Raw genomic sequence first — 27,283 nt, forward strand, 5'->3', positions numbered from 1 at the left:
TATTCCACTAACTCAAAATATATAAAAAAAACGTTTGGACCCATTGTTTTTGAAAACTCATCTTAAAAATCATGTCCCAAAAACACTGTGCAGATGAGTTTTTGGAGGACACCCATTTTGTGTTTCAGTATCAATGTTTTCTTTTCCAGATAAGGCTGTGGCAAACTTGTAAGAAAAAATCCAAAACAGAAACATATTGCCAAATTAGTTTTTAGGGGGAAAACACTATAAAAAAATTTCAAGAATAAATTCTTAAAGCACAGTTTTTCAGTGATTTTTAGAACATTTTCTCAGAATTACCAAATAGCACATTTGGCAAATAAATAAATAAGATTTTCAGCATAAAACTATTCCAAAATCACACTAAGAAAGCCTAAATATTTTCCAATATAAGTAGCCCTCCTTAGTACCAAGAATGCCACTAAGAAAACCAATTTTGAACTTTAAGATTAGATTTTTTGGGACATCTCACATAAATGACCCAAAACGTCCTAAACTGCCACATTATTCAAAGAGTAGTACAAATTAAAAGAACTAGATTGTTCTCAAAAGAAAAGATGAAAAAAAGGACTAGATTGAGAAGCTTTAAAGGGCTTCCAAGTTCCAATTTCCTTCTTGCTATAACATTGGCTCAATATGCTATTACAACATGACTCCATTGGTAAGATTTACATGAAGAAAAAAGAACAAAGAAATCAAGCATATGTTTTTTGCTTCACATCATTCTAGATAAATATTTCCAGTCTTCCTCCTTCATGCTGATGCACATATTTCAAGTATAGAGAAAAAAGTTGGAATGTCTTCCAATGATTTACTGGTTTATGCGCAGCCAGAGTTCGTACATGAACATATGAAAAGCATCGAATTTGACTGGAGAAGTACACCAGGAAAAGTGGGATTGGACCTGATTCACAAAGAAGAGGAATTTTAAAAGATAAGTCAGTTTGTAATTCAAGGTCTGTATCATTTCAAGCAGAATATATCATTTCTCACATTTCTGAGAAGCATTTTCCAGATTTAGCTTTCTCAAGCTTTGAATACTAGAACCCCACATTACTTTAAGTTCGGACAGTTTTGCATGTTGTAACCTTTTCTTTTTGAGCACAAATCAAACAAACTAGTAAACTCAACTTTAAGTTACCAAGTTAAGTGAAAAAGGAAAATTAAAGATCATTTTAGCTAATATGCATTCTAGAAATCAGTGTTTGAAACACCAATTGTCTTTAGGGAATTAAGAAAAAGATAATATCATAATGCATGACAAGACATTCATATCAATTGTCTTTTCATTTATAGGCTTTTTTATGCCCACATCAAAATTTAATAATTTTCTAGAGCAACACAACATGCTGGGAAAAAAATTGTTAAGAAAAAATGTAAAATGAAGCACATAGTTTTATAAACAAGATCAGATAAAGACATCAGAACATTGTTTACCTCGTGTAAGTTGCTAAACAATTTGACTAATGTTTCATCTTCTATGTCTTTAACATTGTCCTGCAGCTGCTGGATTATATCATCCACAGGAACATATTTCTCGGAGGCTATTACAGAAAATTTTGTCCAATCAAGAGTATTATTGAATGGCAAATCAGGGTTTCTGAACGAGACAACTGCAAGTAACACACAAACTGCTTAGAAAAGCAATTAGAAGAGATCATATTGGAAATATAAAAGTAAACCTGGTGTCAGCAGAAAGAAAAAAAAAAGAAAAAAAGAAATGACCTTCAAAAGAAAGAAGATCATAAGCATAATACATGCCATAAGCTTATTCTACAATCACTTCATAGGCATAATGTGAATATGAAACTAAAGGTTATGTAATGAGCTAAATTTCCCCAGTTTGGTAGATGACGTGCATAACAACGAAATGACTATTACCATTTAGTACTTTATTTATCTTTTAAAATTATGCAGGGTTATTTTTTGAAAGTCACAGGCCATGGAATCCGAAACAAAGGTAGATGCTATAGCTTAATTTTGGGAGGTTGTTTGGCCAAGGAACTATTTTATACTAAGTTTTACACAAATCAACCATTAAGGATGAAACTTTCGCTTAGTTCTATAGCTTGGTGAGATTGTTAAATTTTGCTTTAAGTTTCTATTTTATTGTTAGTTTTGCAGATAAATTTACTTCTTTGCTAAAGAGTTTGTGCATTCTCAAAAAGTGTTTTCAATAGAAGGAAATGATGCAATGCACAAGGACATGTCTAAGATTAATGTAAAAATTTTCACAGAGAGACAGTAAGGTTAATTTATAGAAAACCATAGCATTTAAAAAAAGAGTCTTGGGGAAGATGATATTACCAGGAATACAGTTCTCAACTATCGCTTCTGTTATGCAGGCAGCATAGTAATAGTATAGGGCCATAGAGCATGAGCAGACGTCTATTTCAAGATCCTCCGAAATTTTTGATTTAACTAATCTTCTCCTGCAATATGAAACACATTATTTGCGTGGAAGATTTAAAGATACATAGAAATACAAACTTGTACAACCAAAACTGACTATGCTGGATGATGCATGCAATATTAGCCAAAGAAATAAAGTAAATGCCAAAACAATGCCCTTAAAAGAGTTCAAGACCAAGCAACAATGCCCTTAATGTACCATGAGAAATTGGCAAAACAAATGCAACAAAAGGATTTTATTCTCCAATTAATACAAAGTTTGACAATTTTCCAATAGAGAAAGTAAATTTTTGCTAGGCATAAAAAAGAAAAAGAAAAAGAAAAGTGGGGTAGTCGTCCAAGAGGGGGGCAAAACCCATGTAGCAGATGAAGAACTAAATGAAACAACCATGCTTAGAACATGTGTACCACTGAAAAAAGAGATTATTTATTTGTTTATTTATTTTTTCTTGAGTATAAGAGCTATATACCTATATTCTATAAAATCATATCCAGGAGGTGGGAGAAACATATCCTTGGATTGATCAAATTCGAAAGCATGCCAAGTTGCACACAGAACTCGAATTGCATTCTTGAGTAATGGAAAATTTCTGGTTGCCAACACACCAATTTTGTGGCAGTTCACAAAAAAGTGATCAGCTCCTTGGCTTCGATTCCAATAAGGGTGTTCATTGATCAAGCTTTGGACATAATTCTGGACTACAATTGCCATTTTCTTATAGGGTCCCTGCATGCCACAAGAAAGTCCATTATCAAAACGGTTCTGTTCTTGAATAATACCAAGAAACAGCTTTAACACATGCATATTGTCAAAAGCAAGAGCAAAGTGATGTTATTCTTTGAAAGAAATATAGACAAATAAATACAAAGATAACAATAAATCTCAAAGATTATAAACTAAATCATTATAGATACCGTGGATTGCATTAGATGGGTGCGAATAGGAATAAAGAAGAGCTGAGCCTGCTTAGGATCGGTGGTGAGGAAGGTGCTCATATTGATATTACGGAAGAAGTAGCCCTCGTTTCTATACTCCCATGTGAGTCTATCAGGATCAGTAATGGGGAAGGGAAACTTGTAGTACTTGTTGAGAACATCATCTTGGTACACATACACCTTGAATTTGCTTTCCATTTCTTTGTAAGTCGATGAAAAATCAACCCGGTAGTTTGAATCCTCATCCCATTCAGCTTTCTTGTAATTGTGGCTGCCAGTTGGTGTTGGTGCAGGGTAATGGGGACTAACGATGAAGTCTGTTTCTTCATGCTTCGAATCTTCATCCCATTCAGCTTTCTTGTAATTGTGGCTGCCAGTTGGAGTTGGTGGAGGGTAATGGGGACCAGAGATGAAGTCCGAGTCTTCATGCTTCGGTAAAGAAACATTGAAAGGTGGATGAATGTCGCTCAACAAAGGGTTGTTGTTGAGGGAGTAGTACTGCACAGTGTGCACTGCGATGAAAAAGATTGCACCGCACAGAAAAGCTGTGAGTAGTAAATGGTTGCGTGGATTCCAAATGTGAATGCCTTGGATAATCTTCTTGACCATGGTTGCAAAGGGTTGTTTTTTTCTTTCTTTTGGAGATTGGATTTTCTCTAGAGCGGGAGAAGGAAATCAAAGTTGGTTTCTTGGAAAAGAAGTGAGGAAGGTAGGTAAGTTAGTTAGTAGGAGCTGTAGAAGTTAATTGGTCTTATATATAGAGAGAGATTTGGAGAGGGAAAATCAATGTTTGTGTTCTACTGTTAAAATCTGTTACACGCAGTGTGGCACTACTGCATAACAGTAAAAATTAATTAGTGTCTTTCTTTTTTCTTTTTTTGAGGTAGGATTTTTACATTCCCTTCATGCAAGATCACGATCCCATGTTTATCCTACACCATGAAAAATTCTTTATTGATCTAGATCGTTTTTTTTTTTTTGGGTAGGATTGTAAGATATTAGGATTTGAAGATTCAGGATCAGCATTTTGACAACCATGCAAGGTATAAGCTTCAACTCGATTTCATCAAGAGACTTGAGCTTCACACAAAAGAAAAAAAATAAAATTTTTTTTTTTTTTTTTTTTTTTGGTTTATAAAATTTCTCTACTTGGTATTAGATCAGAATACTGAGATGTAAAAGCTATTTTAGATGTTAAGTGTTTAGAAGTCCACTTCTAATAAGATTGGGCTAGGTTTTGTAGAAGGTGCATCTTCCTCTAATATGTCTTCTGTTAAGAATTTAGACCAATCTTTCTAGCAGCTAGTTTGTTGTACTCTCCAGTAAGAAAGCGGCCTTTGGTCAAAATTTTCCAAACAAAATCACCAATCTCAAATTCTACTATTTGACGTTTCTTGTTAGCGACTTGTTTGTACTTAGCAAAAGTCTCCTATAAATGCTTAGTAGTAGCCGTATGAATTTATATATTACTAAAAGCTGAAGCGTAGTATTTATTGCCGTTGAACTCCTATTGCACCACCTCATTGCCACATCATTTGTCACATAATTATTATTCTTTTTTTTACAAAAAAAATATTGATAAATTATTAACTTTACATATTCATCTTTGTCGGTTTTAACATATATATATATATATATATATATTTTTTTTTTCCTTTGTATTTCCAATTTTCCTATAATTTTTTTTGACATTCACTTTTTTTTTTTTTTTAAATATTTACACTTTCTTCATTTTTCTTCTTCCCTTACCTTTTCATCTTCCCACTATCCTCTATTTTAATATCACTATTCATCTTTTCCTTCATCTTCCTTTATTTGTCTCTTCTTGTTCACTCCCCTTTACTATAAATTTATCATTCTCTCTTCCATTCTTTATTTAGTTATCTCTCACAAAAAAGGTTCTCTCTCTCTCTCTCTCTCTCTCTCTCAATGTTTTGGTGGATTTTTATTTTTATTGCATCTCCGTTTTAGGTTGATAATTTTTTTTTTTTTGTTTTTTAGAACTCTAATTTAGGTTAATACGATTTAGTTTTGTGTTTTAAGTTATTATTATTATTATTATTATTTCTCTTTGATCGTTAGATTTTATCCAATTACGTTATAAAAAACTAAAGATACTAGATAAAAATATAATAGTATTCCATTACATAGCATAATTTGGATAATTTAGTGTTTATTGTTATATCTTTTAATTTTTTTTTCTTCTCATCTTATTTTATTCAATATTCAAATTCAACCACATCCTCCTCATCATTAAATTATTGATATTTTCTCTCTCTTTTTGTTTTAAAAAATAAAAAATGTAATATTTTACTTAAATTCAAATAAAAGAAAATTATGCTCATCAAATTGTACTCATTTTTTTAACAATTACACTTTCTCCAACCTTTCTCATTCCTTTTACCTTTTCATCTCCCCAAACATTCTACCTTGATATCACTCTTCCTCTTTCCTTTTATCTTTCTTTATTTTGTTTCTTTTTATTATCATTCTCTTAGTATAAATTTGTCATTCACTCTTTTATTCTTTACATAATTTTCTCTCACAAAAAATGGGTTATTTCCCACTCTTTCTCCCTCTATTTTTTGGTGGATTTTATTTTTATTTTTCTTGCATCTCTATTTTAGCTTGATAAAGTGTTGTATTCTTTAGAATTCTATTTTGGTTGATGAAATTTAGTTTTGTGTTTTGTGTTTTAAGTTTTTTATTTTTATTTATTTTTTCTTTTTATCACTTTGATTGTTAAATGTTATTATATTATATTATAAAGAATTAAAGATAATATATAAGAATATATTATTATTATATTAAATAGAATGATTTGGATAAGTTAGTGTTTATTGTTATATATTTTATTTTTACTTTTTTCTCATATAATTTTATTTAACATTTAAATTCAGCCACATCCCTTATATATATCATTAAATTATTTATATTTCCTCTCCTTTTTAATTTAAAAAATTTAAAATATAATATGTGGGGGCTGGTTAATCAATAAATTATTAAAATCGTGTTAACTGGGTCTGTGGCCCATCCGAGGACGTAAAACCGTCCGAGGAGGCCCATATCAGGTTATAAGGGTAACCAAATGAAAAGGAGAGTAGATATCACGTGAGGTAAGTTCAATATTCGTCCGAGGACAAAATCCTTCTCGGCAGTATGAGTCCAAGGACGACCTGAACGCCACATTGTTGCAAACACACCTCAGAGCTACATTACCACTGAAGGTGGGACAAGGGACGAAGGATAAGAAAGAAAAGGTAAATAAATATCTTTAACAACAGCTGCCTCCGCATTAATTGCCTCCGCATTAATTGCCTCTCAACCAACTCTCTGGCCGCATTAATGTGGAGGTGATGCCTGAACAGTGATGAGGCAGCCTTACAGCTGCTGGTTTGAGGTTCCAGGAGGTGTTGGATGGGACAAGAAGGGATCTCCCGAACCCAACCTACACGTGTGTGGTGAAGATGACACCAAGAGGGCAGTATATAACATGGAAGAATGCATTGAGAAAAGGGATCGAAATTTCTATACAAAGAGTACTTAGAAGAAAACCTTATAAAAAAAAGAACTGAACTTGTTTCAAGGAGAAATTGATCGTTATATTAGTGCTAATCTATCTATAAACGTGAAGTTTAATCGTTTTTCTTTTGGAGTTAATCTTAATCTAGTTCTTTGACATCCACGCTCTACAAATTTATTGTTTGGGCCTTTAACGTTCGAACCCAATACGAATTTGGGATCGTTACAAATTGAGTCCTTACATAATATTTTGCCTAAATTAAATAAATAAAATTATCCTTATTAAGTGAAGTAATGCTAGGGAAACACTCATTCTCACACCCAATGCATCAAAGGAAAAATGAAATACAAAACAAATCAAGTTAGAAACACTAAATTAAATAAATAAAAAAACTAATAATGCATAATTAATGTCATAGAATCATCATCCAATTTTGGATAACGATAGGTTGCCAATGGAGAGAGAGAGAGAGAGAGAGAGAGAGAGAGAGAGAGATGGTAAAGAAAAAAAAACAATACAAAATAATAAAGAGTAGATAAAGAAAAAAAATCAAGCGTCAATTAGTAACCGTTGATTGGAAAACAAAGAGGTTGTAAAAATAAGTAAAAAATAAAATAGAGATTATCGTATGGAGAACATTAAAAACTTTACAGTGTAGTAAAATAAACCGTTAAATTCACTTAAAAAATTAAATCAATAATTAAATACAATCATAGTACTAAATTTAAATTTAAAGCTAATCAAATTCTAACTATGGAAACCATATTAGTCATAAAAATTTAAAAAAAAAAAAAAAAAAAAAAAAAAAAAAAAAAAAAAGATGTTCTGTGGTAGTAGTAGAAATTACATAAGAAATAAAGTTAGAAAATTTTAAAATTTCTTTTTTGACCTTTCATTTAACCTTATTTATAACACACACACACACACACACACACACACACACACACACACATATATATATATATATATATAATTTTCATATATTATTATTTTTGAAAATCTAATGAACAATGCTACCTCTCATTTAATGTCTTTATTATGTAAATCATCAGTTACTAAATATACAATAATAGTAAAAAGCATTGCAAATGAGATCACTAAAAAAAAAAAAATTAATTAGCCACTATCATTATGGAGTAGTAGTCTATAATTTTACGCATCTAAAGAAATGAAATATATAAAGTTTTCTTAAAGGTATGCATAAAAATTCACATTATATATATGTGTGTGTGTGTGTGTGTAAAGGTAAAAAAAAAGAATATTTAAGGTTTATATTAACTTAAAAACCAATGAAAAACCAATGGTTAATAACTAAAATTATAGTATTAATAAAATATTTAATGAGATCATCCTAAAAAAATTATCACGCATAACGTGTGGGTATGCAACTAGTTTCTTGAATTTGTGTGATTAGATCCTCAGCTTTCACATTAATACGCTTCAAGTCAGGGATTGGAGCCAAATCAAGGGGTGTGCGTGGGTTGTAGCCACAAGTAATAACAAAGGGACTGAAGACAGTGCTACGATTAACAGAATGGTTGTAAGCAAATTTTGCCTAGTACAAGCGTTGATCCCATGATATAAGATGATCACTCACCAAGTTTCGAAGTAAATTGCCCAAGGAACGGTTTACCACTTCTGTTTGACCATCGATTTAAGGATGATAGGCACTACTAAAATTAAGTGTGGTGTTGGCCAAACGCCATAAGCAACGCCAGAAGTGACTAAGAAAATGCACATCATGGTCTGAAACAATTGATTGTGGCAAGCCATGGAGGCGATAGACCTTTCTAAAGTAAAGTTGAGCGACATTAACTGCATCTAAGGTCTTCTTACAAGCAATAAAGTGGGCCATTTTGGAAAACCGGTCCACAACAACAAAAATTGAATCGTTACCTCGTTGTGTATGCGGTAATCCCAAGATAAAATCCATACTGACATGAAATCCATGGCTGGTCTGGTATGGGAAGAGGCATATATAGGCCAACATTGGTTGTAGTGCCCTTGGAAACTTGACAAATACGACACCTCTCAACAAACTTGGTAATCTCCTTTCGCATGGTTGGCCAAAAGTAAGAGTTTGTCACAAGCTTCATGGTTTTATCACGTCCCATATGGCCTTCATTATGCAACTCTTGAATAACCCTTAAGCGTAGGCTACTATCAGGAATGCATAGTTGATTCCCTTTAAAAAGGAAACCATTGTGTATAAGGAGGTCGAACCGCTTTCTTGTTGCCACATCATTCAGTATAGGGCCAAAGTATGGGTCACTAGAAAGCAACTCATGAAATAAATCAAACCCCAGCACTTTGGTTTGCATTGTGATGAGCAAAGAGGCCCATCGACTAAGAGCATCTGCCACTCTATTCAATGCTCCGGATTTATGCTTGATGACAAAAGAAAATTGTTGAATATAAGCAGCCCAAATTGCATTCCGAGATGAGAGCTTGTCTTGGCTATTGATATGCTTTAAAGCATCATGATCAGAATAGAGGACAAACTCATAATAGGCCAAATAAGAACTCTAATGCTTTAAAGTGCAAATTATTGCATAGAATTCCAAATTATAAGTGCTGTAATTCAATTTTGACCCACTCAACTTCTCACTAAAGTAGGCCACTGGTTTGGCATTTTAACTAAGAACAGCTCCAATTCCAACCTTGGATGCATCACAATGTAACTTAAATGGTTGAGAGAAATCAGGAAGAGCTAGAATAGGCACTGTAGTAAGCTTTTCCTTGATCTGATGAAACGCCTTTGTGGCTTCAGTTGTCCACAAAAACTTACTAGCCTTCATGCAATCTAAAATTGGTGCCATGATGGTACTAAAGTCAGGGATAAATCATCGGTAGAATGACACCAACACATGGAAATTGCGGACCTCATGGACTGTGGTTGGTATTGGCCATTGTTTAATAGCAGTAAAATTTGATTCATCAACTGATAATCCATCCTTAGACACCACATAACCAAGAAATAAAACACTATCTGTCATAAAAGAACATTTGGCTATGGCAGTATAAAATTTCTCCCTACTTAGAACTATGAGTACCTCTTGAAGATGTTGGAGATGTAAATCAATATTGGCACTATATATCAGGATATCATTAAAATAAACTACAACAAACTTGCCGATGAAGGGGCAAAAAATCTGGTTCATAACACGCATGAAGGTGCTAGGAGCATTAGAAAGTCCGAATGGCATTACTAGCCACTCATATAACCCTTCACATGTCTTGAATGCTATCTTCCACTCATCACTACGATGTACTCAAATTTGATGGTGCCCACTTTTTAGATCCAACTTAGAAAACACTATAGCACCACTCAATTGATGAAGTAAATCATCCAACCAAAGAATAGGGAATCTATACCAGATTGTGATTTTGTTGATGACACGACTGTCTACGCGCATTCGCCATGATCCATCCTTTTTGGGTGTGAGTAAGGCTGGCACGGCACAGGGACTAAGACTCTCTCTAATGTGCCCTTTTAACAACAAACCCTCTACTTGTCTTCCAAGTTCTTCATGCTCTTTTGGGCTCATGCGGTAGTGTGGGCGATTAGGTAGATTAGAACTTGGTACAAGATCAATTTGGTGTTGTATATCTTGGAGTGGTGGTAACCCTTCAAGTAGATCATTAGGAAATACATTTGCAAATTCATCTAATAAAGATTTCACAGCCCCTGGTACTACACTACCCTTTGAGCTCTCCTTTCCCAACAATACAAACACCAACCCTGAATCAAACATCTCTTCAACAAATGCCTTTTTAGCTAAGAGATTCTTACCCCCTCTTGAAGTTGGCTTAGGTTCAATCTCCTTACAAGGCAACAACACAATTTTTGTGCTACCAAACATGAAACGGTATGTATTCTTCCTACCATCATGTTGAACCTCTCTATCATATTGCCATGGTCTACCAAGGAGAAGATGACATGCATCCATAACAACCACATCACACCATGCATTATCCTTATATTTCAACCCAATAGAAAAAGAAACCAAGCAATGTTTAGATACAGTTACCTCATTGCCCTTTTTGAGCCAAGATAGTTTGTAAGGGTTAGGGTGCTTCTTTATTGCTAATCCCAATTTTTGAATAGCCTCTTCCAATACCACATTCTCATAGCTTCCAGAATCAATAATAAGTCTACATACCTTGCCCCCCATAGTACATGTAGTTTGAAAGATATTGCTTCGGAGCCAATCCTCACCTTCAGATTTACGAGGTGTGAAACATGCCCTTCTTGTTACTAACAAAGGGCCATCATCCCCTTACACATACTCCTCTTCCTCTTTAGCATCATAAACAACTTCTTACTCAAAGGTATTTAAATGATCATCAGCACATTCTTCATTCTCAATAAATAAACCCTTACCATACCAGCCACCCTTCTTGTAATTAGCCATTCTATGCCCTGCCTCACCACACTTGAAACATCAAGGGCTAGAACTACTAGCTGTAGTGCGGTTGGGTTGTCAATTAGCTAGATTAACTAGGCCTTTTTCTTGTGTAGATTGTGTAGTTGTACCACAAGGAGGAGCTACTGGTGATAGTCGGCTGCCACTACTATTTGAAACCATATTAGTCCTCCTATTCATCGTCTTCTCTAAATGCAAAGCTCTCTAATGGGCTTTGGATATAGAAATTGGGTCAAATAAATTCAAAGTATCTTGAAATTGTTGCCTTATGCCCCTAATATAACGTGAAACTAATTGATCTTTCGAATCTGCAAGGTCAACTCTAGCTATAAGTTGATAAAACTCTCAAGTATACACATCTATAGATTGTGTATCTTGCCTAAGATTGTGTAGTTGTTGATATAATGTACGCATATAATTATGGGGCAAGAATGTAGCACACGTATATTTCAAAATTTTTTCCCAAGTATTGATTTTAGATTTACCTTGGCGAATATGACATTGCTTTAATTGCTGCCACCATGCAGCAACACGTCCTCTGAATTTGGTCGCCACCAAAGAAACTCTTTTGTCTTGCGGCACCTCCTTAAACTCCAAAATTTCTTCAACCGCAGCAATCCAATCTAGGATTAGGTTGTAAACAACCTTTGAACTTTGGAATATCTAATTTGAACCCAAATTCCCATATGTTTGAATTGTATGAAACCAAGGGTTTCTCCCTCCTCCTTCTATGTCCAGCAAACAGATTTTCCATCTCATCCTCAACATTATAGTTTACCTCATTTTCCTCCACTAAATGTAGAGTTGGACTATGGTTTCGAGGCTGGTTAACAACGGCTAAGGCAGCAAGCTACTTTGTCAGTGCCTCAAACTGCTCTTCCATCCGCTGAAAGTGTGCCTCTAGTTGCGTATTGCGTGCAATCTCATCGCATTCATGCTCACCATCTATAGCAATGTGCCTTCCCCCACGTGATCCTCTCCGTGCCATGGTAGGAACCTAACCGTGCTTTGATACCAATTGATGCAGCGTAGGCGTGTAGAAGCAGAATCTATAACATACAATTACTACAACTTTTCCACGAAACCTAAGTTTTACATGAACACTAGGCTCATAGGCAAAATAATAGAGAAAACCTCTCTAGCAAACTTTTATTAAAAAAACACACATAACATAAATAACCTCTCTATAAAGAGTATTTATAGGAATAGAATTTCCCCTACTCCTTTTAGGAAAAGAAATAATAAATCTACTTCTACTTGAGAAATGAAAAACAATTTAATTAGGAAAAGAAAAATAATTAAAATCCCAATTCAACTAGGAAAAGGATTTTAATTCAAAGTAATAGAGTAAATAAATCTTAATTCAAATAGGAAAAGGAAAACAAAAAAAACTCTTTGTTCTTCATAATGTTATTTGCATCAAGCAGCCAACTTTATTACAAACGAAGGCCTTCGTTTTTAGCTTATGATGATGATCTTTACGAAGCCATCACACTCTTCCTTCAAAGTGCATAATTTTTTATCCAGACTCCTTTACATATCCATTTGTGGTTAAGGCATGTGCCCAATTGCCTGAACTGTGGTCTGGTGGGACTGGGATAGTCCATTCCCATGTGATGAAATATGGATTGGAGTTAACAAATCTGTCATTGGCTACCAAAGGAAAATCATCCCAATTACAAAGTTACAAAGAGTTTACAAACGTTTCAATTGTATTAAGATAATGAAAAATGTCAACCCTTTCAAAACTATTACAACTTGATCAATAGGGTTGGATAGTCCTAATCTCACCATAGAGAGACATAATCAATCAATCAATATTAATATTAATATCAATATATATATATATATATATTTATAAGAGCCCTCATGCTGGAGAACATGAGGTTCTGTCAACTGGCACCCTTCTTTGATAACTAATCCAATTTTTTTTTTTCAACTTCCACCTCATCTTTTAACACTACTCCTCTGGCTCCTCTTTCTCTTTCTCAACTCTTATCCATCAATTCAATCGGCTATCCAGAATTTCAGACCCTTCAATTGCCCGTCCCTTGCAATTTCCATCTCTTTTCTTCTTTACAAAACTATGTCTTGGTATACTCCCGACCTATACTAAATCACTAATATAAATGCTCATAATTTTCGAAGTGACTCTTTATCAGTTACAAATGCTCTCAGAAATCCACCGGAAAATACATCACATTTGCGAGCATGGAAGTCTGAGCATGACAAGCGTTAACTAGGCTGCACTGTTTCTGGATATTTCTTCCATTTGGTTCAGGGATGTGCCCGATTGTATTGCTAATATTGCTGAAGCTGAGTCTAATGCCCATCTCTTTTCTTCAATGCAATGAATAGTTGTCTTCTTCTCAATTTTGTTTTTCAAAAGGACTAAATCACAGTTACAGTATGCCCTCTTACCATAACTTCTCTTTAACTTTTAAGTTTCTCCTTTTATGTTGAATTTTTTTTCCTTTCTAAAATCTTTAGTTTGCCAATGCCATTGCTAAATTTGCATGATTAATCACAAGTACGCTATACTGGTAATTCTAAAACGTTTCTTTAGTAATCAGGGTTTTATAACTTAGTAGGTTGGTGTTACTTGTGTTGGTGTAGTGGAGAAACTGAGTCACTTATTGCTTCATTGTGATGTTAGTTATGCCTTGTGGTGTGAAGTCTTCCCTATGTCTGGAGTCCAGTGGATAATGCCTATGACACTTTCGAAAGCACTCCTCGATAGTTTGGAATTCAGTGACATCTTGTTTGATGTGTTTAGTATGGAAGGAGTGCAAGTCTTGTATGTTTCAAAACATTGAGAGGTTCCATGATTAGATGAAATTGTCACTGCTTCACACCTTGTTTGAATGGTCTTAGGCTTGGGGTTTTCACTCATTGTACCTCTGTTTTTGAGTTTCACAACTCTCTTAGCTTTTCTTTGTAATTTTTTGAATTCTGTGTTCATCATTGTAAATATGAAGTGTTTTTATTTACATTAAATCTATTCCACTAACTCAAAATATATATAAAAAAAAAGGTTTGGACCATTGTTTTTGAAAACTCATCTTAAAAATCATGTCCCAAAAACACTGCAGATGAGTTTTTGGAGGACACCCATTTTGTGTTTCAGTATCAATGTTTTCTTTTCCAAATAAGGCTGTGGCAAACTTGTAATAAAAAATCCAAAACGGAAACATATTGCCAAATAAGTTTTTAGGGGGAAAACTCTATAAAAAGAAAATTTCTAGAATAAATTCTCAAAGCACAGTTTTTCAGCAATTTTTAGAACATTTTCTAAGAATTACCAAATAGCACATTTGGCAAATAAATAAATAAGCTTTTCAGCATAAAACTAATCCAAAATCACAAAAAGAAAGCCCAAATATTTTCCTATATAAGTAGCCCTCCTTAATACCAAGAATGCCACTAAGAAAACCAATTTTGAACTTTAAGACTAGCTTTTTGTCTAGACATCTCACATAAATGACCCAAAACGTCCTAAACTGCCACATTATTCAAAGAGTAGTACAAATTAAAAGAACTAGATTGTTCTCAAAAGAAAGGATGAAAAAAAGGACTAGATTGAGAAGCTTTAAAGGGCTTCCAAGTTCCAAGTTCCTTCTTGCTATAACATTGGCTCAATATGCTATTACAACATGACTCCATTGGTAAGATTTATATGAAGAAAAAAGAAAAAAGAAATCAAGCATATGTTTTTTGCTTCACATCATTTAAGATAAATATTTCCAGTCTTCCTCCTTCATGCTGATGCACAGATTTCAAGTATAGAGAAAAAAGTTGGAATGTCTTCCAATGATTTACTGGTTTATGTGCAGCCAGAGTTCGTACATGAACATATGAAAAGCATCGAATTTGACTGGAGATGTACACCAGGAAAAATGGGATTGGACCTGATTCACAAAGAAGAAGAATTTTAAAAGACAAGTCAGTTTGTAATTCTAGGTCTGTATCATTTCAAGGAGAATATATCATTTCTCACATTTCTGAGAAGCATTTTCCAGATTTAGCTTTCTCAAGCTATGAATACTAGAACCCCACATTACTTTAAGTTCGGACAGTTTTGCATGTTGTACTAGTGTAATTGATCTAGTAACCTTTTTCTTTTTGAGCACAAATCAAACAAACTAGTAAACTCAGCTTTATGTTACCAAGTTGAGTGAAAAAGGAAAATTAAAGATCATTTTAGCTAATATGCATTCTAGAAATCAGTGTTTGAAACACCAATTGTCTTTAGAGAATTAAGAAAAAGATAATATCATAATGCATGACAAGACATTCATATCAATTGTCTTTTCATTTATAGGCTTTTTTATGCCAACATCAAAATTTAATAGTTTTATAGAGCAACACAACATGCTGGGAAAAAAATTGTTAAGAAAAAATGTAAAATGAAGCACATAGTTAAATATAAACAAGATCAGATAAAGACATCAGAACATAATTACCTCGTGTAAGTTGCTAAACAATTTGACTAATGTTTTTTCATCTTCTATGTCTTTAACATTGTCCTGCAGCTGCGGGATTATATCGTCCACAGGAACATATTTCTCGGAGGCTATTACAGAAAATTTTGTCCAATCAAGAGTATTATTGAATGGCAAATCAGGGTTTCTGAACGAGACAACTGCAAGTAACACACAAACTGCTTAGAAAAGCAAATAGAGGAGATCATATTGGAAAAATAAAAGTAAATCTGGTGTCAGCAGAAAGATAAAAAAAGGAAAAAAGAAATGACCTTCAAAAGAAAGAAGATCAAAAGCATAATACATGCCATAAGCTTATTCTACAATCACTTCATAAGCATAATGTGAATATAAAACTACAGCTTATGTAATGAGCTAAATTTCCCCAGTTTGGTAGATGACATGCATAACAACAAAAAGACTATTATCATTTAGAGATTAAAACTTTATTTATCTTTTAAAATTATGCAAGGTTACTTTTTGAAAGTCACAGGTCATGGGTTATTATTTTAATCCGAAACAAAGGTAGATGCTATAATTCTATAGCTTAATTTTGGGAGGTTGTTCGGCCAAGGGACTGTTTTATACTAAGTTTTACACAAATCAACCATTAAGGATGACACTTTCGCTTAGTTCTATAGCTTGGTGGGATTGTTAAATTTTGCTTTTAAGTTTCTTTTTTATTGTTAGTTTTACAGATAAATTTACTTCTTTGCTAAAGAATTTGTGCATTCTCAAAAAGTGTTTTCAATAGAAGGAAATGATGCAATGCACAAGGACATGTCTAAGATTAATGTAAAAATTTTCACAGAGAGACGGTAAGGTTAATTTATAGAAAACCATAGCATTTAAAAAAAGAGTCTTGGGGAAGATGATATTACCAGGAATACAGTTCTCAACTATCGCTTCTGTTATACAGGCAGCATAATAATAGTATAGGGCCATAGAGCATGAGCAGACGTCTATTTCAAGATCCTCCGAAATTTTTGATTTAACTAATCTTCTCCTGCAATATGAAACACATTATTTGCGTGGAAGATTTAAAGATACATAGAAATACAAACTTGTACAACCAAAACTGACTATGCTGGATGATGCATGCAATATTAGCCAAAGAAATAAAGTAAATGCCAAAACAATGCCCTTAAAAGAGTTAAAGACCAAGCAACAATGCCCTTAATGTACCATGAGAAATTGGCAAAACAAATGCAACAAAAGGATTTTATTCTCCAATTAATACAAAGTTTGACAATTTTCCAATAGAGAAAGTAAATTTTTGCTAGGCATAAAAAAGAAAAAGAAAAGTGGGGTAGTTGTCCAAGGGGGGGAAAAACCCATGTAGCAGATGAAGAACTAAATGAAACAACCATGCTTAGAACATGTGTGCCACTGAAAAAAGAGATTTTTTATTTATTTATTTATTTATTTTTTCTTGCGTATACGAGCTATATACCTATATTCTTTAAAATCATATCCAGGAGGTGGGAGAAACATATCCTTGGATCGATCAAATTCGAAAGCATGCCAAGTTGCACACAGAACTCGAATTGCATTCTTGAGTAATGGAAAATTTCTGGTTGCCAACACACCAATTTTGTGGCAGTTCACAAAAAAGTGATCAGCTCCTTGGCTTCGATTCCAATAAGGGTGTTCATTGACCAAGCTTTGGACATAATTCTTGACTACAATTGCCATTTTCTTATAGGGTCCCTGCATGCCACAAGAAAGTCCATTATCAAAACGGTTCTGTTCTTGAATAATACCAAGAATCAGCTTTAACACATGCATATTGTCGAAAGCAAGAGCAAAGTGATGTTATTCTTTAAAAGAAATATAGACAAATAAATACAAAGATAACAATAAATCTCAAAGATTATAAACTAAATCATTATAGATACCGTGGATTGCATTAGATGGGTGCGAATTGGAATAAAGAAGAGCTGAGCCTGCTTAGGATCGGTGGTGAGGAAGGTGCTCATATTGATATTACGGAAGAAGTAGCCCTCGTTTCTATACTCCCATGTGAGTCTATCAGGATCAGTAGTGGGGAAGGGAAACTTGTAGTACTTGTTGAGAACATCATCTTGGTACACATACACCTTGAATTTGCTTTCCATTTCTTTGTAAGTCGATGAAAAATCAACCCGGTAGTTTGAATCCTCATCCCATTCAGCTTTCTTGTAATTGTGGCTGCCAGTTGGTGTTGGTGCAGGGTAATGGGGACTAACGATGAAGTCTGAGTCTTCATGCTTCGAATCTTCATCCCATTCAGCTTTCTTGTAATTGTGGCTGCCAGTTGGAGTTGGTGGAGGGTAATGGGGACCAGAGATGAAGTCCGAGTCTTCATGCTTCGGTAAAGAAACATTGAAAGGTGGATGAATGTCGCTCAACAAAGGGTTGTTGTTGAGGGAGTAGTACTGCACAGTGTGCACTGCGATGAAAAAGATTGCACCGCACAGAAAAGCTGTGAGTAGTAAATGGTTGCGTGGATTCCAAATGCAAATGCCTTGGATAATCTTCTTGACCATGGTTGGGTTTTTCTTTCTTTCTTACTTTCTCTTGGAAATATGGATTTTCTCTAGAGCGGGAGAAGGAAAACAAAGTTGGTTTCTTGGAAAAGAAGTGAGGAAGGTAGGTAAGTTAGTTAGTAGGAGCTGTAGAAGTTAATTGGTCTTATATATAGAGAGAGATTTAGAGAGGGAAAATCAATGTTAGTGTTCTACTGTTAAAATCTGTTACACGCAGTGTGGCTCTACTGCATAACAGTAAAAATTAATTAGTGTCATTCGTTTTTTTTTTTTTTTTTTGGATAGGATTGCAAGGTACAAGCCTCAACTCAATTTCATCAAGAGACTTGAGCTTCACACAAAAAAAGAAAAAAAATTAATTAATTTTTTTTTTTTGGTTTATAAAATTTCTCTACTTGATATTAGATCAGAATACTGAGATGTAAAAGCTATTTTAGATGTTAAGTGTTTAGAAGTCCACTTCTAATAAGATTGGGCTAGGTTTTGTAGAAGGTGCATCTTCCTCTCATATGTCTTCTGTTAAGACTACTAGACCCCGTGTTGTGCAGGGTTTTGTCCCTCAAAGTGGAAAATTGACCTCTAATTTAGAAAAATCTGAAAATAGTAAAGGAAAAAGGGTCATGAATAAATCTAAATCTAAGCTTTTTCCACGTCCCATGGGCATCATCTTTATTGTAAGCACCGCCATACAGCCATCTTAACACGAATGAACAAGATGGTAGCTGAGTGCAGCAGTAGAATAGTACTGTGAATGTTTTCAGATTATAACATCAATATTTCACTCGGATGCCGCTCGGATTGTTGGTTCTATGCCAGAGTTGAGATGCTACTGTTATATTATCCAATAAGAAATTTTAGAATTTCCTTTCTTTTATACATATATTCATTTGACTTTTCTTATAAAATAATCAAAGTTTAAAATGAAAAAAAAAAAAAAGAAGGCTAAAATACCTTTTTGATCTTTACATTTTGGGCAATTTTCCACTTTGGTTCCCACTTTTTTTGATCTCCTATTTTAGTCCCTAAAAATCGAAAATAATTTTCAATTTAGTCCCTACCTTTCAATTGTGAAATGGCGGTAGGGACTAAATTGAAAATGATTTAAAAAAAAATTATTTTTGGGACTAAAATAGAAGCTCAAAAAAAGTGGGGACTAAAGTGAAAAATGACCTAAAATGTAAGGATCAAGAATGTATTTTTGCCAAAAAAAAAATAATTGACATGCCATGATTGGTGGAGCATAAAGTGGGATAGAGGTTGGTGTCTATTTAGCAAACTTTTATTTTTTTTCATCTTTGATTTGATGTTAGATGTGGTTTGGTGTTCTATGGCTAAAGTGTGTTCCTTGTTATTGAGTATTCATTTCATTTCTTGTATGAAAAATTCTAGGACTACAAGTAATTTTACATTCATTTTTACAACTATCTAATATGATTGATGGTGAGTAGTGGAAAAAAAATTATGTGTCCATATGAAATTGACCGGCAATCTAGTGATAGTTTGTACATAGGATAATTGTGAAAATGTGTGTGAAATTGGTTGTGGTCTTAGAATAACTCTCTAATTGTGTTTGTCATCTTTGATTCGTTGGTACTTCTTTTCAAACACCGTCCTCTCTCTCTCTCTCTCTCTCTCTCTCTCTCTCTCTCTCTCTCTCTCTCTCTCTCTCTCTCTTTGGGTCTTTAATTATATATAGATATATGTCCTAGGATGGTCATCATTCATCAATAGAGCACCTAAGCATGCAGTTATTGGGAATTGCCTAATAACAAAAATTTAGGTAAGTTTTACTTGTGATTAATCAAACTATTAAAAACATTTTCTTTCATTAGTGGAATTAATTTTGGAAAAAATTGAAAAACGACTTATTTATGAAAAAAAAATCCTTAACTGATAAACAAAAATATAATGAATATGAGAATGTTTTATGGGTTTTCTTAAATAAGATATCATTTAATATACTCATGAATGACTTTTTATATATCATATATTGCTGTCAATTCTTAAACCCAAAAAAAAAAAAAAAAAATCATATTGGTCTCAAGCACAATTTATATATACCCTTGAAGTCAAATCATATTGATGCACAATAGTTTTAAAACTTGCTTAAAGATGCTGAGCAACAAATCATTGTGCATTTGTACCTCTAAAAGTGTCTTAGCAGTTGGATCAACAAATCATGTATCACTAATGGAAACATTTCATCAATGTTAACATTCTACAGGTAACAGAAATATTCATCTGTTTGATGTGAGCAGAAAGAATTTGAATGGCGAGAAACATGCAGTCAAGTAATGTTGAAAGATGAATGTCTGCGTCGCCAGAGTTCGTACATGACCATATGAAAAGCATCGAATCTGACTGGAGGTGTATTCCATTTAAAGTGCTTTTGTACCTGATTCACAAAGAAGGAAATTTTAGAGGATAAGTCAGTTTGTAATCCTAGGTCTAAAAAATTTCTAGGAGATTATATAATTTCTCACATTGATGTGAAGAGTTTTTTAGATTTAACTTTCTCAAGCTGTGAACACTAGGAACTCACATTACTTCAAATTAGGATAGTCTTGCATTTTATGATAATGAAATTGATAATATAACATTTTCTTTTGGGAACAAAGATAATGCTGTAATGCATGACACTACATTCATATTGATTGTAATTTAATTTATCTAGTTTCTTGTACCATAAGCAAAATTTAATGACTAAAGAACCAACACTTCTAGCGCAACACATAATGTAAAATTTAAAATGAAGCAGATTAGATCAAGAAAGAAAATCAAGATGTTCTTTCGGTGGGGGAAGAAGTTAGAGCATTTTTTACCTTTGAGTAAATTGTTATGCAATTTGGTGAAGGTCTGATTGTCTATGTCCTTAACGGTGTACTGCTGATTTTCTCTGTCCTTAACGATGTACTGTAGGAGGTCTTCATTCCTGGTGACTGTCACAGAAAATTTTGTCCAATCTAGAGTATCTTTGAATGGCAAATCTAGTTTGCTTAGCGGACAACTGCAGAGTGGCACATAATGTAATTCAAAAAGCAATAAGAAGAGAATCGTTTTGAAAATGATAAAAGAAAGAAAAAAAGAATCTGGTCTTTAAAAGAAGAAATCGAAAGGATAATAGATGTTGTAATCCCATCCAATGATCACTTCAAAACCAAAAGATATACCATAATGTGAAGAGAAAACTGAGCTTGCAAAAGGCTTGCATTGGGGATATAAGATGCATTAGAAACAAAAGACTCTTAGCATTGTGAGATGGATATTTTATTAATCTTTAAAGCTATTCTAGGCTATTTCTTGAAAGTCACAGGCCATAAGTAAGGTTTTATTCACCTAGCTAAGGCTAGGAAACCTTAATGCATTGTATGCCTATTTGAGGAATATTCTGTATTTAAAAGCTCAAGCTTTCTGTACTAGCTCCTATTGCAAGTTGGTAAGGCTTCACACAGTCACACAAAAGTCTTCACCATTGCAGTAAAAGAAAAGAAAAGAAAAAAAAAAAAAGCTTAGGGAAAGATGATTTTACCCGGAACACATCCGTCAAGGATCGATACTGCAATACAGGCGATATAAAATTGGGTTTTCAGGCACGGGCATAATTTCTTATTAAGTTCTGCATCATCCTCCGAATGATCAATTCTGCTATACACCAGCAATAAATTCTAAGAGGCAGCAATGTTTCCAACAACGAAATATATGAAACACATTCTTTGTGTGGAAAATTATAAAGCTACAAAGATTAAAAAAAATTGTACAACAAAAAATGATTTAAGCGAAAATCATCCAAAGAATAAAAGTAAAATTCCAAAACATATCCCTTAAAAGAGTTCAAGACAAAAAAAAAAAAAAAAAAAAAAAAAAAAAAAAAAATCTAACTACATGCTAATGTCCTAAGAAAATTCTAATAGCTTTATGAGAGTATTTTATGAATTTTTTTAGAAAATAACTATAAAACCCAAACAATATCATTAGTTAGGAAACATTTCAAACATATTTGGTTTCTAACAATTTGAGTTCAGAGGAGTTGATTTTTGGGTTATAAAATTGAGTATATTGTACTCGAGTTTCTTGTTTTGCCAGCAGCTGAGGTGGCCAGAGTGTACACGTAGGCTAGAAATCAAGTTCATTGGACTTGGTTTGTAAGCCAAGAAACCGAGCTCATTGGACTCGGTTTGCAAGCCCAGAAACTGAGTTCATTGGACTCGGTTTGGTTTAAAGGAAATTGAGTCCATTGTACTTGGTTTCCTTTTGGTCCACATGTCCATCATCGCATGCACTCAAAAAAACTCAAGTTCAAAAACACACAGTTACTCTCTCAATCTCATTCCCTCTCACTCTCACTCTCTTAGTCTCTCTCTCTCTCACTCTCACTCTCACTCTCTCAGTCTCTCTCTCTCTCACTCTCAGTCTCTCTCGCTCAGTCTCACTCTCATTCCCCCTCTCACTCCGTTGCCTTCGCTCCCTCTCGCTTCGTCGCTCCGACGCCATTGCTGCCTCTCGCTCCCGTTGCTCCGTCTCTGCCTCGCTCAGTCTTTCTCCCTCAGTGGTTGGCTTCGACTACCTCACAAAAGTAAGGACTCTTTTTTTTTTCTGGGTTTATTGGTAATGGATGATTGGCATGCATTGTACTCGATAGATTTTGGGGGGGGTGCAGAGTTTGCTGCAAATACCATATCTGATACTGTGAGGCATTTGTAACTTTGAATAACCAAATTTATGTGAGGAAATGATTTGTTCAATTCAAGGAAAATGTAGGATTTTGATTATGGTCATCTAGCTGGCCTTTAATAAAATGTGCTCAATAGAGCTTTTTTTTGGGGAAGTTACATATTTAAATAGCTTGTCTTTACACTTATACTAAATGTTCTTCATGTTTTACTTGTATTATTTATTCAAAAAGTTTCTCATTCTGTCAAATGTAATCTGTGTAAGCTAAAGATTTTGCTTGCACATTTTAATTCTTCCATTGCCTTAAATGCCTATCTTCTTATTGAAAAACAAGGAGAATTCATCTCTTTAGCTGGTATTGCTTGCTTTGGGTGATTAAGAAATAAGAATTGATCATGACCTGTTGATACCTCCCGGATCTATTTTGTTATCTTTCCTTCCTTTGCATGATTTGCATCATTGTTTCTAGTCCCAATAAAGTATTTTGCACTTTAACCTTATTTTAATAAAGAACAGCTGTCACGCCCCAAACCCCAAAGGGTCCAAAACATGAGAGAGACGTCTCAAGTACCTGTAAATTTTTCCTTTTTGACAATTTAGTCCACATAATTATTATCAAGTGCCAACAACAAGAATTATCATAATCATCCCATAGAATATACTTTCAGAGTAAGTCAGAGCTCTAAGCATGAATTACAAGGACCATAGGCCACAAAAGAATAGAGGTCTGAAAACAACAATTACATAACAACAGCTTGTCCCAACAGTGGAAATACAGTCATAACCACTATAATATACAAAAGAATGAGTCAAGCCTAGACTAAGATGTACACCATCTAATATATCCATTACACAAAAATTCAACCTCCATCAGTAGTTAGTCTAACTACTATTAGCCACCAAAAAGCTATCTCAAAAGATTGTTGCCTACTCTGAAAAGTTATAAAAAATAATGGAATGAGACAAAGCCCAGTAAGTAGCATAATTAAAGGGGGTGGGGGAAATGCAAGTTTCATGATGGTAACAATTTACAAATCATGCTTTTAATTCGGGAGTTTCCAAATAGTTTCTACAAAACCATTTCCCAAAAATAATATGACAAGAATGAATAAATTGACACAGCACAAAGCTTCTCAAAATGTTCTCATGAGATTACATACTATATATTCCTCAAAATATCTCAACATAAAACTACTTACTATACTATGAGCAATAACAACACCGTTCCAAACCAGAAAATCTAACCCAAGGCCACATGATAATTGCCGACACAAAACCGGAACTCATTGCCGACACAAAGCCGGAACTAAACTGCCGACACAAAGCCAGAACTCATCGCTGACACAAAGCCGGAACTAATAACCATCACAAAGACGGGTGCTAAGATACTAATGTCACACAGACTATAGTATCTAGCTAGGTAATCACCGAGTAATCACATGTCACAGCACAAGGGTAGAACATAAAGAGCTCACATAACTTTAATTCAAAATACATAATTTCACTTCTAAGTAGTTTCATAAAACATTTGAATGCCCAAGATATTCACAAGGTTCTCAATGCCTTCAACTTATTTCTTGCCAAAGAGATTTTATATTAACTTCCCAAATAACATAGGCCAAGATAAAGCATCTTTATATTTTTGCAAATAATGCAATAAATCCATAATACGCATTTTCTAGAATTTAATCAAAGATGCTAGTCTTTCTTCGCTAACAAATCATATATGCAATAAGAATATGCATTTTCATATATAATCATATATATAGTAGGGTCATAACACAACACCTTTTAGAAAAACATAGTTCCACCATTAATTTTCCAAAATGTGTTTGACCCAAAAACAATATTTATAAGATATGGTTATTTTTCAAAAATACCCATTAAAAAGCTACTTACCTAGCAACCGCAAAATCCTAATTCTCCAAGCTCCAAGGGGAGATTAGCTAGAGCCTAAACAATGTGAAGCAAATCTATCACAATGAGCACAAAGCTTGAAATTGTATCTAGCTACATATTAGGAATTGCCAAATAAGCACTAAATTAGGCAAGCCTAGATTTAGCCTCACAAATAATATTTTGCATCTCCAAAGTTTCTCAACCAATTACTTTACAAGACATAGACTCCCATTATACTTATGAATCATACAAGGTATTATTTCTAACATCAAAACCTCAATAATTTATAAATAGTTTCCACATGGTTTTCACAACATCATCAAGAGACCCATGACACCAAAATCACAATATCCTTTCAAACAAACAATTTAGATCTTAAACTAGCTCCAAATAAACCATAAAATTATATTCACAATTTATTTCACAAAAGATACCTCAAAACCCCTAAATTTTCACCATCACAAGCCTTAGATACCCAACATTGTAAAAATCATGAACACACTCATCAAATACATCCACCAAGACCAAAACCCATATGTATAACATATGAATATCATTTCCAAAGCTCTTAAATCACATGAAAATCAATATTAAAGCTTGGGTAAAATAACCTCAAACAAGAACATAATACTCATCAAAAGAGATTAAAAATTCTACCTCAATTAACTTGTGTGAAGATGTGATGTTCTTGAGGATTTTCTAGTGATTTTGCTGGAAAAAATGGTAGGGGTGATGATGAGGAATGTACCGGTGGGAGGGTGAGGGAGAGGAGTGTGTGAATGTGTGTTGTGTTGACTGAAAAAGAAAAAGAAAAGGAGAACAAGAGTAGGAGTGACCGGCCAAAGAGAGAAAAGAGGGAGTGGATTGTGTGATGGGTAGTGGGGTTAGGTGGGGGCACATTTGGTCCACAAAAATTCTGACTTACCTTTTAAAAAAAAAAAAAAAAAAAAAAAAAAAAAAAAACTCACGGGATGTTACAACAGCTATGTTTTGATTTTGTTAAAAAAATGTCATTTTTAATTAATGATTTATGATGATCTGTTGTTAGCACATGACCTGGTTGAGAAAATTAGAAAGACTAGGAGGTGGAAAACTTGGTTGGTTGCCTATAAAGTTGATATGAATAAAGTTTACGATAAGACGTATCTGGGACTTAATTTTGACTATGCTGGAAGAAATGAATTTTTGATTAAGTGGTGCATCTACACAATTTCTTATCATATTCTATTAAATGGTTCCCTAGGTAAAATTATTTTCCCTCAATATAGCTCAAGGCAAGGGGATCCACTTTCACTTTCACCTTATAAGTGTGCAAATAGCTTGTCTTTGGCCCTTTGTTCAAGGCAATAATGATATGCAACAGTTTTTTGAAATTTTTTATGTGGTATTGTTTGTAATTCTTTCTAGAGACATTGTAGGGAGCAGGCAAATTCTTTTACTAAAGTAGAATTTTATCTGCAGATCTAAGAAAAGATCGTTGGTTAGGATGTAGAAAATGGGTCTTTTAAATAAGGTTTAATAGCAAAGCAGTTCTGTTAAAAAGGAGTTATTTGTAAACCAAATTGTTTGCTACATAAGGATTTAATGGCTAAGTACTGTGAAGGAAAGCATTTTTAGTTTCAGATCTAAGCATTCTGACTATTGGGTTTGAAAGGTGTCCTATCTTGTAGATATTCAGCTTTGACTGAAACCACATGCTGTATTGGAGATGGTACTTTAGTTTCACTAAATCAGAGTTCTTATGCAAATTGAAGCAGATCTAATTGATTGTGATAGATTGTGTTGTAAATTTTATCTCACTAGGAACGTTCACCAACCTACAGTGGCAGGTGAAATGCATAAGATTTCATTGTCTAGAGGAAAATTTAAGGAGAACTTAATTTGGATAAACTCTGAATCTAGACTTTATATTGTTAAAAAGGGTATTTCTTAAGCAAAAACCAGACTTTAGAACATAATGATGGTACTGTTGTTTCAGCTTGGCAGGATTCTTTTTGGGCCAGATATGAGAACTTGATATTACCTTTCAAATGTCTTTATTTTTTTTTTTTTTTTTTTTTTTTTTTTTTGTGGAAGTAATTAATAATGATTTGTTTGTGAGGTCTGACCTAATTAGAAGAGAAGTTGTAGTTTCTACCTCATGTGTGAATGTGTAATCCATGGTGAATATGAGGAAATTGTGAGTCATTTGTTTTTCCATTGTCTAATTCCAAGTACAATTTGGTTTACTTCAGTGTGTGGTTTTAGAGTGGATTTTTGTTTGTTTGTTTGTTTGTTGTTGTTTCTTGGGATAAGTTAAAATGGATTTTTTGCAACCCCAATCAATGAGGGTTAGGTTAGAGCACTGGCTATTTGATTTCTTTGAAAATAATGTTATTTTCAAATTCAGGATGTGAAAAAAAAAAA

The 27,283-nt window shown here is 33.7% G+C and overlaps 3 protein-coding genes and 1 long non-coding RNA gene across 4 annotated transcripts; all 4 read right to left on the reverse strand.

The window, feature by feature from the left end:
* Positions 1-1,331: 1,331 nt before the first annotated feature.
* On the reverse strand, positions 1,332-3,957 carry LOC126704882 (probable glycosyltransferase At5g25310). Its single transcript, XM_050403873.1, has 5 exons — positions 3,328-3,957; positions 2,883-3,139; positions 2,308-2,432; positions 1,438-1,631; positions 1,332-1,349 (listed from the first exon to the last, which is right to left on the reverse strand). Exons 1-5 carry the CDS (start codon positions 3,955-3,957, stop codon positions 1,332-1,334), a joined length of 1,224 nt encoding a protein of 407 aa, XP_050259830.1.
* A 4,806-nt stretch (positions 3,958-8,763) lies between these two features.
* On the reverse strand, positions 8,764-9,690 carry LOC126704883 (uncharacterized). Its single transcript, XM_050403874.1, has 2 exons — positions 9,517-9,690; positions 8,764-9,396 (listed from the first exon to the last, which is right to left on the reverse strand). Exons 1-2 carry the CDS (start codon positions 9,688-9,690, stop codon positions 8,764-8,766), a joined length of 807 nt encoding a protein of 268 aa, XP_050259831.1.
* Positions 9,691-15,514: 5,824 nt separating this feature from the next.
* On the reverse strand, positions 15,515-18,307 carry LOC126704884 (probable glycosyltransferase At5g25310). Its single transcript, XM_050403875.1, has 5 exons — positions 17,678-18,307; positions 17,233-17,489; positions 16,661-16,785; positions 15,762-15,940; positions 15,515-15,544 (listed from the first exon to the last, which is right to left on the reverse strand). The coding sequence occupies exons 1-5, from the start codon at positions 18,305-18,307 to the stop codon at positions 15,515-15,517; spliced, it is 1,221 nt and encodes a 406-aa protein (XP_050259832.1).
* A 5,280-nt stretch (positions 18,308-23,587) lies between these two features.
* On the reverse strand, positions 23,588-25,699 carry LOC126706961 (uncharacterized). Its single transcript, XR_007648773.1, has 3 exons — positions 25,535-25,699; positions 24,878-24,931; positions 23,588-23,910 (listed from the first exon to the last, which is right to left on the reverse strand). It is a non-coding gene; the product is annotated as an uncharacterized LOC126706961 (long non-coding RNA).
* Between the last annotated feature and the right edge of the window lie 1,584 nt (positions 25,700-27,283).

This window comes from Quercus robur, chromosome 11, assembly GCF_932294415.1.
Source record: "Quercus robur chromosome 11, dhQueRobu3.1, whole genome shotgun sequence".
Lineage (NCBI taxonomy): Eukaryota > Viridiplantae > Streptophyta > Magnoliopsida > Fagales > Fagaceae > Quercus > Quercus robur.